We start from the raw sequence: 10,524 nt of genomic DNA on the forward strand, positions 1-10,524 counted from the left end.
CCAGCAATAGTTCGCGCATGGTTCGCCTAAAATCCCTTGATATGCTTTGTAAAAAAGACAGCACACCCAGGAACTTTGAACTTAATAAATGCTGTTTAAATACCGGCCTTCCTTCCAACTACGGCTTCCTCTGTGTAACAAAATTAAATCTAGAAGGCGGTGCTTTTGCAAAATGCATTTTATAAAAGCGAATGTAGATCTCGGAGGCTACGTTCACTTGTTTACCGCAGTGTGGCGCTGCCGCAGTGTGACGTCCATGCCCGGTAAATTTACTGGGTGTTATATTGAGATGGGCCCCGCTGGGCCACGTTGTGTGGGCATGAGTGCTCGTTGCAGCAAGACGGTAATTTAATCATATTTTGGAAGTGCCTGGATAAAATGTGGTCCCTGTCGCGTTCATTAATCATCACGAAACCTCTGGACTTGTGTAATGCTATTATTTCACTTTATGTTTTATGTGAAACGCCAGTGTCTAGAGTACTACAGCGCCCATCCGAGCAACGTTTGTTGTCGCGTGTCCGGTTTCTCTCGTGAAAAACGTGGTATTGTGGCTTCGAATCATGGTGTGTGGAGGAATTTGTTGAAAGTTATGCTTTCGTGTGCTGGAGTTCATCGACAATTAGTGTTTCCGCCAGAAAAAAGCATCGGCGCCGCGGTGCCTACGAGACAAGGAGCGTTTGAGCACTTCACATCTTGAAAGGTAAGCAACTGTCGCGCTTACGCGCATACTTGTCACTTATACAGAGTGTTTCAGTTAACTTGGGACAAGCTTTAAATCTATGCAAATGTTACGTAGCTTGACAGAACCAAGGTAACGTTGTTTGTCGTCGCTTGAAGATACTCAGGATATTTTTTGCGTTCCACCTAATTAGATAACTAGTCTTAATTATTGAACTTCTCAGTTATTATAATTAGGCTAGAAGTGTCAATGAGAAAGTTGTAGCCGACATGAGGAACTCCCGATACATGTTTCTTTTACTCGATAAGTGCTACATAAAGTGTTTTTCCGAGCGTGGAAAGGTGCCCGCGACTACCTGCACAGCGTCTCGAGCGGCAAGTCGCATGGCAATTTTGCGTGAATTCGCGGACTTCTTTCACGCTCGGAAAAAGAACTTTCGGGCAGATAGCAAAAACACGCTCGCGCAGATAGCAACAGCGCAGTCTGTTTAAAATAATTAGTTTAAGGCTTCAGTGTGCCCTGATGTTTTGTTTATGAACTATTTGTTTTGTTTATGAACTTCTAAACCACACAATGTAGAAAATAAGATTGACATATCTAGTACATCACCAAAACAACTGCTTTTAATGTTTGTATAATGATGTGATACGATTATTTCCTTTATCTTCATGACTACTTTATAATACCCTTTTCAAGTGATGTTTTACAACTCCTGTAAGTGTTTCCTCTTAGTAGGTTGTACTCCCTTAGCCGCACGGTTTGATGCTTCCCCGTGTGCTAAGGGGTCAGGGTTCCCCAAGCTGCTCTTCCAGCTTTTACCTGTCCTCCTCGTAACTTTTTCTTGTTGCGGGATAAATTCAAATCAATCATTTTGACTTCTGCACGTTTCTTAGCTGTGTGCATACAGGCCAAACTGTTCTTGCCTATATGAAATGTATTGCATAAGTGAAAACGTTTGGCCTTTTGTTTTGTTTTTCAGGTGTCTTGTGAGCTCTCATCCAAGCTCCCCATTCCATAGGTCTTCTGTGAGTCGATGTGGCATATGGAAGTAACATTCAGATAGTCCAAAAAACTACTTGTTTCAGAGAAACCTGTGTAAAGTATAGTCAATACTTTCTTTTAAAAGTACAAGCACTTATCCAACCTAACATATTTCCGTCCAAACGTTACACTTTATATTTGTGACAAAAACATATCTCGAACAGCGACACTGCAGTGAGGAAGGTGTGGTGTCATGCGAAGCCTGTGTGACGTCACGCTGTTAGGGCGGTGCTCATCGCCTTATAAGCGCTGGGAGCCGGGCGCTCCGTGTTCTTCTGGCTCAGCACTCACGCACTAATAAACTATTTATACTGTTCGCCACTCATGGCCACTCTGGCTCTGCCTCGTCCCTCGCGGCTACAACAGACTGGCAACGAGATGGGATAAGAATTCCACTGGGCTGCAAGACACCATTAACGACGGTCCCGGAGCGTGCTGCGAGGAGCCTGGCAGGATGGCCACGATGGGAAGGTTCGATCAGTTCATCGAGGACTGTGATGAATATTTCCAGTCCTACGTGGAGCGGTTCGACCACTTCCTGAAGGCTTCCCAGTTGAGCGACGACCTGAAGGTAGCAGTGCTCATAACGGCAATAGGAAGAAAGCCTACAAAATCCTGAAAACATCGCTGGAACCAGAAAAGCCGGAGAACAAGACGTACAAACAGTTGGTGCAGACCCTGCAAGAGCAGTACGTGCCCAAAACGTCTGTAATTGCCGAGCGGTTCAAATTTAATCGGCGATTTCAGCAAGACGGCGAAACAGTGGCAGCTTTCGCGGTAGAGCTCAAGCGGTTGGCGACGTCCTGCGACTTCGGGGCGTTTTTGAACGAGGCTCTTCGCGACTGGTTTGTGGCAGGACTTTGCGACAAAGAAACGCAAGCAGAGCTGCTAAAGAACAGCAAGTTGACGTTTAGAAATGCCTGCGACATCGCAAGGAGTATCGAGTTGGCCCGCAAGGAAAGTCGAGATATTCAGCCGGGTGCAGCGCAAGGAACCGTCAGCGCTATTCACCGCAAACCAGATAGCGGAAAACGCCCACCGCACTGGAGAGAAGGAACTTCGGCGATGCCGGCTGATACAAGGGCGCTGGAATCACTGCCCTGTTTCCGATGCGGCTCAGAGCATGAAGCATCTATCTGCAAATTTCGAAAGTATCGTTGTCGGTTGTGTTAACGTGTCGGGTACTTAGCGAAGATGAGCAAGGAGAGAAGTAGAGACTTTGCAAACACGATAGATGAAGACAGTGACGCGGGTGAACTTGTGCTCCACAATATTTGTTCCTGTGAAGGGCGCACCGGGTTTTAAGAAATTTGCCTGAAGCTAGAACAGAAAAGTGTCCGTATGCAGATTGACACAGGGGCGTCTGTATCAATTGTACCAGAGTCACTGTACAAGAAGTACTGGCCCAGCCTACCCAAAGAGCCATGCAGTCTTAAGCTAAAAACTTACGGAGGCACTCCGCTCACGGTAGTTGGGAAGCTCACCGTTTCGGTCGAGCACCGTTTCGGTCTCACCGTTTCGGTCTCGTGCTCAGCGCTGCTGAGCACGAGATCGCGGGATCGAATCCCGGCCGCGGCGGCCGCATTTCGATGGAGGCGAAATGCAAAAAACGCCCGTGTGCTTGCGTTGTAGTGCACGTTAAAGAACCCCAGGTGGTCAAAATTATTCCGGAGCCCTCCACTACGGCGTGCCTAATCAGAACTGGTTTTGGCACGTAAAACCTCAGAAAGAAGAAGAAGAGAAAATGTGCTGTCCCGCTTTCAGCAAAGAGACATTCGATTGAAGAAAGTAAAATGTAAGTTCATTCAAACGTCTGTCTTGTATATGGGACATGGTCTGGATGAAAAGGGCATACGCCCGTCAGATGAAAAAGTAAAAGCTTTAACTGAGGCCCCTGCACCAAATAACGAGGCACAGTTGAGAGCTTACCTGGGGTTGATAAATTTTTATGGAAAGTTTGTTCCCAACCTAGGCGCAAGACTCAGGCCGTTTTATGACGTGTTAAACCAAGAAAAAGGCTTCGAGTGGTCACGTGAGGCAGAGAAAGTGTTTCAGCAAAGTAAAACGTGGCGAACGGAACCAAAAGGTTTTGACATACTACGACCAAACTAAAGAGATAGGTCTTGTGTGTGACGCATCCATGTATGGTGTGGGCGCCATTATGTTTCATAAAATTGATAGGGAGGAAAAACCTATTGCATATGCGTCCAGGGCATTGAGCAAAGCAGAGCAAGGATATGCTCACATCGAAAAAGAGGATCTCGCCGTGGTTTTTGGGCTGAAAAAGTTCCACAAGTACCTGTTTGGTCGTAGTTTTGTCATTTATTCGGATCGCCAGCCATTAGCTACCCTTCTGGCGCACGGCAACCCCGTTCCAGTACTGTCCGCGGCACGCATGCAACGATGGGCTTTGCTACTAGTGGCGTACGATTACAGATGGGTGTATCGTAAAGGCAGCAACTTGGGAAACGCTGACGCGCTTTCGCGGTTGCCGTTGGCGAATGATCAAGATGTCTCAGATTACGTACACTTTTTCTCGGTTGTCAATGAACTTTCGTTGTCTGCTGCAGAGATCAGCCAGAAAACGAGTACGGATGGTGTGCTATCGAAAGTCTTGCTGCACACGAGGAATGGCGGGCCTGCGCATGTAACTGATAGCGAATTGACCCCGTACTTTGTTCACCGGCATGAACTATCTGTAAATCAGCAGTGCGTTACGTGGGGAAATCGAGTAATTGTTCCGCACTGTTTGCGCAAACGAGTAATCGGTCTTTGTCATGAAGGTCACCCCGTAGTTACGCGTATGAAAATGCTCGCGCGCAGCTATGTCGGGTGGCATCAGTTAAACAAAGACATTGAAAGTGTTGTTAAAAGCTGCTGTACTTGTCAGTTGATGCAGAACGCTTCACCGAAGGCCCCACTACAAACTTGGGGTTGGCCGAGCCGCAGATGGCAACGAATACACCAGGATTTCGCATTCGCAGACAACAAATGGCTGTTTGCGCTGGTGGATGCACACTCAAAGTGGGTTGAAGTGTTCGTCACGAACTCAACAATCACCGAAAAAACCATTGAGAAGCTGCGCAGGGTGTTCGCATCGTATGGCCTTCCGGAGGAGGTCGTAACGGACAACGGGCCCCAGTTCACTGCGAAGGACTTCACAGAGTTCCTGTGCAATAACGTAGTGCGGCACACCAGGGCACCGCCGTACCACCCTGCGTCCAATGGAAGCGCCGAGAGGTGCGTCCAGACGGTTAAACGGGATCTTATGAGACAGATTCTCGACGAAAAGTCATCGGGCGTCAGCAAGACCCTACAGCACCGCATACACCTATTTCTGTTCAGGTACCGGAACAGGCCAACCATAACCACGGGGCAGACGCCAGCAGAACTGTTCCTGTCGTGGACGCCCCGCACTCGCCTGACTATGTTAAAGCCAGACCTGGAGAGAGGTATGGAAGAACGTTTCTGCAAAGTGAAGGGCAGAACCGGCGAAAAAAGCGGGTCGCGGAGAGCTTATAAACAGGGTGAAAGCGTTCTGGTCCAAGGTATTCCTCCAGGTTAGCCCAAGTGGTTGCTAGGTGTCATCGAAAAAAGGTGCAGTGCCGTTACGTACAATGTGCGTGTAGGAGCCGGCAACAGATTCGTGCATGTAGACAGTCTACGTTCACGTTATCTCGAGAGTGACCAACAAGGCCCCAGTGAACCTCCCTGTTTCGTGCCCAGTTCAACTATAGACCCTATGCCGGAAGCGTCTTTAACGAGGCCCACCTTTCCTGTGCTGGAGCCTCCATGCTCCGAGCCACCCGAAGACTCTGCTCCCTCGGGACAACGGAACACGAAAGTGAAACGTGTCTTCACAGAAGTAGTGTGATGTTTATTGCACATTGATATATAATGTCTATTGGTGTTTTGTGGCTAAAGCGCCCTTAGGCGTTGATGCACCCACGCTGACGCCTGGTGGCACGTCTCCTCCATCACGACTACCAACGTCGATGACCATGAGCAACCGTCGTGCATATGGAAGCTGCACTACGCTGCACACGCTAGCACAACGCGAAAGACGAAGCACGTAACTGACACACTAATACAACGCGCAAGACAAAGCACGTAACTGAATCGTCACCGAGTCAAATCAGCGCGTACAGCGCGTCGTAATTGCAGCCTCCGCGATCAACTTCAGAAACATTTTCAGAGCTAATTGCGGAGGCCACGCTCCGCTGCAATGAACGTATATTGTCGCAATGTTTCACAGGCTCCAGGCACAAACTACACGTCAAATTGCACGTCAACCAACCTTTTGACGTTGAATGTATATTTCTAGCGCGGGTATAGCGACGTTCACGAATTTTGAATCACGAATTTCCTGGGATGCATTTATGCTGAAACACTTATTTTGACATTCCTATACCGTATAATGCGACGTTTCCATGCGCCCATTCCGACGGGAGAGCCATGCGAGCGAGCATATCGGGGAAACGCCTTTGAAGTGATAGAAAACGAGAGAGAAATCACGCCAATCATAACAGCCCGTCCACCGCCACAGGAGGTCTCGAAGGGGTTGCAGCATCCAAGCGCCAGTCCACGCCAAGACTGCACCGGCGTCCCGTGTGCAAGGACCTGCATCCCCTCTAGGTGCTCAGACTCTTCGATGCAGTAACCACAACCACGGGGCAGACGCCAGCAGAACTGTTCCTGTCGTGGACGCCCCGCACTCGCCTGACTATGTTACAGCCAGACCTGGAGAGAGGTATGGAAGAACAAGTCAACTTGCCCGCGTTGCGCCGAACCCCACACAGCAGAGTCTTGCAAAGCGAGTACCCTGAAATGCAGAAACTGCAATGGATATCATGATGCCTCATCAAACGACTGCCCACTAATCAAGAAGGAGAAGAGAATCTTGAGGCAAATGGTGAAGGACGGCTCTTCACGAAAGGAAGCAATAACGACTGTTAAAAGACGACGTTCCCGTCGACGGCGCACATCCAAGAAAGAAAACAGCACTGTTATGCCCCCAGAGCGCTCCTTCACGCCACCGCCACCGCCGCCACCGCCAAGCACCCTACACCTACATGATCAGAGGAATACCGAAGCTCAGCAAAAATCTGAAGCTGCTTGGCCTGCTCTACCCCAGGCACACTTCTCAGAGGATCGACCGCATCGACTACCGCCGAGCGCTAATTCGGCAGCAGATAATCAAGCTGCCCAAGATGTCCAAGTCGTTGCTGTTCTGAGGTCCCTGGTGAGTGTTATCCGCTCCCTTCTGAATACCATGCAAACACCATCCGCTAAATGCGCACTGCAAGTCCTGGACTCCCTTGAACCAGTACTTGCAGGTCTACAGTAACAAGATGGCTTGCCATCCACAACCATTGCGACCTTTCCGGGAACAAGTCAAGTGCGCTTCCATACTTCAATGGAATGCCAGAGGTCTGCAGTCACGGATGTCAGAATTTGGGCACTATGTTTTTGAGAACAAGTTGCCGATTATCATCATTTGTGAACCCCATTTTTCAAGAACAATTCGACTGTCGGGTTACGAGTCATTTGTTTCTTCATCATGTGTTGAACGAAGTCAAGTTGTTGTGTATATTCGCAAGGAGCTCACATATGTTCAACAAAAAGTGCATCCTCACGACGGCAATCATTACGTATGTCTCCATGTCAAAAAGAAGAAGGTTTCCTTCACACTTATAGGCGCCTACCTATCACCATCACGTCGACTTGATCGACACAGACTAAACGACATACTCATGAAAACTCCAGGTCTTTGGATAATAATGGGTGACTTTAACGCCCATCATCCACTTTGGGGAAGCTTCAGGACTAATCGACGAGGCACGAGTCTAGTTGATCTCGCTGCCGAGCACGGACTGAGAGTTTTGAACGATGGCAGTCCGACTTATCTCCGAGGGGCGACTTACAGTAGCTGTTTGGACTTGACATTAGTGTCTCATAGTTCACATTCTAAAGTTCAATGGTTCACAGACATTGAAACTCATGGCAGTGACCATATGCCTACCTACATTAATGTCAGAGGCTTTGACAGTTCTAGTTCGCCTATGCTGTCAAGACAGACTGACTGGCAAGCATACCAACTTTCGATCGAGGACAAGTGCAGACAGGAACATCCCGAGCCTCTTGAAGACATTATCATACAAGCGCTGCAGGCTTCTACGCGGACGTATACACCATCGACAAGACGCACAGATTTCGACCAAGAACTGGAGAGGCTTCGTGCGATCCGCCGGCGGGCCGAGAGACGATATAGGTGTACTAAGTGTATTTATGACTTGAGGGAAGCCCGGCGCATTCAGAAGAAACCTCAGCGAGAGAGGAACAAACTTCAGGACCAACGATGGAAGAGCTTCTGCCATTCCCTGGATCCTCGCAAGCCGTTATCCCCCGTGTGGAGAACTCTTCAACCCGCCGTGGTTGCTCAGTGGCTATGGTGTTGGGCTGCTGAGCACGAGGTTGCGGGATCGAATCCCGGCCACGGCGGCCGCATTTCAATGGGGGCGAAATGCGAAAACACCCGTGTACTTAGATTTAGGTGCACGTTAAAGAACCCCAGGTGGTCCAAATTTCCGGAGTCCCCCACTACGGCGTGTCTCATAATCAGAACTGGTTTTGGCACGTAAAACCCCATAATTTTGGAGAACTCTTTAGTGTCTTCGATAACTTCCACAACAACGTCGTCCCTTCGCAGCACTCGCTCTACATAAAAGTCGACCAGAGCTTGAAGTCGCTGGTGATTTTTGTGCAAAGGTTACTGGTGACATCGTTCCACTGATGGAGCTCTCGCTACATGACGTCCCTGTCGCGAGAGATCAAAGTATGGAAGTGCCTTTTACTATGGAAGAAATGCAAGCAGCTTTGGCTATGTGCAGGCGGTCGTCATCACCCAGTACCGATGGGGTGACCTACGCTGCCTTAAGACACTTGGGTTCAACAGCGCAATGCTGTTTGCTGGATATCTGCAATAAGTCTTGGCATGACGGCATAGTCCTCGACGAGTGGAAGTGCAGCCGATTGGTGCCTCTACTGAAGCCTGGAAAGTCCCCGCTGGACCTTACATCGTACCGACCGATTGCACTTGCGAGTTGCATCGGTAAGGTCATGGAGAGGATGTTGCTGACACGTCTGGAGTAGTACCTTGAATACTATAACATCTACCCTGATGCTATGGCTGGTTTTCGACGTGGACGGTCTTCAATAGACAACGTCATCGCTCTTGTGACCTCCGTGCAGCAACAAAAAGCTATGAAGCGTCTCTCTGTGGCACTCTTCTTAGACGTAAAAGGTGCCTACTACAACGTAACCCACGATGTCATTCTCCAAGCTCTTGAGGCTGCAGAACTTGGAGGCCACGTTTTTAGACAGATTAGGAGCTATCTCTCAAGGAGATCAGTGTTTGTTCTTACAGAAGATGGCCCTACAAATAGATATATTTCCAGTCGTGATGTCCCACAAGGCGGAGTGTTGAGTCCGACTCTTTTCCACATCGTTCTATTGGGGCTTACCGAAACGCTACCACAGACCGCCAATGTCTCGCTCTACGCAGATGATATTTGCATCTGGGCGTCCGGCGTGACACGGCCACAAGTGCGCGCTAGAATACAGAAAGCAGCAACCCTGACAGTGGCATACCTTCGCCGACAAGGTCTGACAATATCTACGGAAAAATGTGCACTAGTGGCATTTACACGAAAACCGATATATTTCTACCCGGTGCGCATCGAGGGCCACTCAATTGCATATAAGAAAACTCACAGGTTTTTAGGCGTTATTGTGGATCGAGACCTCACCTGGAGTCGCCATGTCTCCAACATGAAGAAAAAACTCATTTGTATTGAGAATATGTTTAAGCTGGAAAATCGTGGGACCATCCGTGCGCTCTATGTTACAGCTATACACGACACTATTTCTCGGATTTCTTCGCTAGTCTTTCAGTCTTGTCGGACACATGCAAGACTAATCTCCTTGCACTACAGAGCATACAAGCCCAAGCACTTCGGACATGTCTTGGCCTCCCGAGATGTTCTTCGACCACTGCGACGATTGTCATTGCACAGGAGCATCCGATCACCACCCATATCGTCGCAGAGACGCTAAGAGCGCACATTCGACACCTTTCACGACTACCATCACACCATTTAGCCAGTTTGCCAGCACGACGACCACAGGCTACACACTGTAGTATTGTGACGAGACAACACGAGTCGATACCTTCTGGCTTCAAGCCTGCAAAACGCCCAACATCGGCATTGTGGTGTCTCCGGCAAATTCGCGTGTGCCTCTCAGTTCCTGGGATTGCTAAGAAATTAGACCTGTCACCCTTAGCCCTGAAGCAGTTGTCCCTGCTTTGCCTACACGAGTCTTATCTTGACCGAATACATATTTACACGGACGGTTCCACTAATTCCAACAGTTCAACCGGAGCAGTGGTTGTTCCATCGCTCTTTGCAATTTAAGTACTCTCACAACACCACGGCGACAGCAGCAGAACTTGCGGCTGTTCAAGGTGCAATCCATTACGTGCTCCAGCAACCACCAAATCGCTGGGCCATTTTCTGCGATTAGAAAGCAGCCCTACAAACTTTGCACTTTGCCCTACGTCACGGGTTACACGAACAGCTAGTGTACGAAATAAGACAAGCTCATCACCACGCGATTGAGAAAGGACACGACATTGTATTTCAGTGGTTGCCGAGCCACTGCGGAATTGTTGGCAACGACAGCTCCGATGAAGCTGCTCGCTCGGCTCATCAAAAACATCAGCGAGTGCCTATACCACTCTCAAG

At 48.9% G+C, this 10,524-nt stretch overlaps 1 protein-coding gene and 1 pseudogene across 1 annotated transcript; both read left to right on the plus strand.

Annotated features, from left to right (window-relative positions):
- Positions 1-2,174: 2,174 nt before the first annotated feature.
- LOC125944282 (uncharacterized) lies at positions 2,175-2,893 on the plus strand (annotated as a pseudogene).
- Positions 2,894-4,523: 1,630 nt separating this feature from the next.
- Positions 4,524-6,954, plus strand: LOC125944283 (uncharacterized protein K02A2.6-like). Its single transcript, XM_049664630.1, has 3 exons — positions 4,524-5,172; positions 6,378-6,470; positions 6,779-6,954. Exons 1-3 carry the CDS (start codon positions 4,524-4,526, stop codon positions 6,952-6,954), a joined length of 918 nt encoding a protein of 305 aa, XP_049520587.1.
- The last annotated feature ends 3,570 nt before the right edge of the window (positions 6,955-10,524 follow it).

Source organism: Dermacentor silvarum, chromosome 3 (genome assembly GCF_013339745.2).
Source record: "Dermacentor silvarum isolate Dsil-2018 chromosome 3, BIME_Dsil_1.4, whole genome shotgun sequence".
NCBI classification, from domain to species: domain Eukaryota; kingdom Metazoa; phylum Arthropoda; class Arachnida; order Ixodida; family Ixodidae; genus Dermacentor; species Dermacentor silvarum.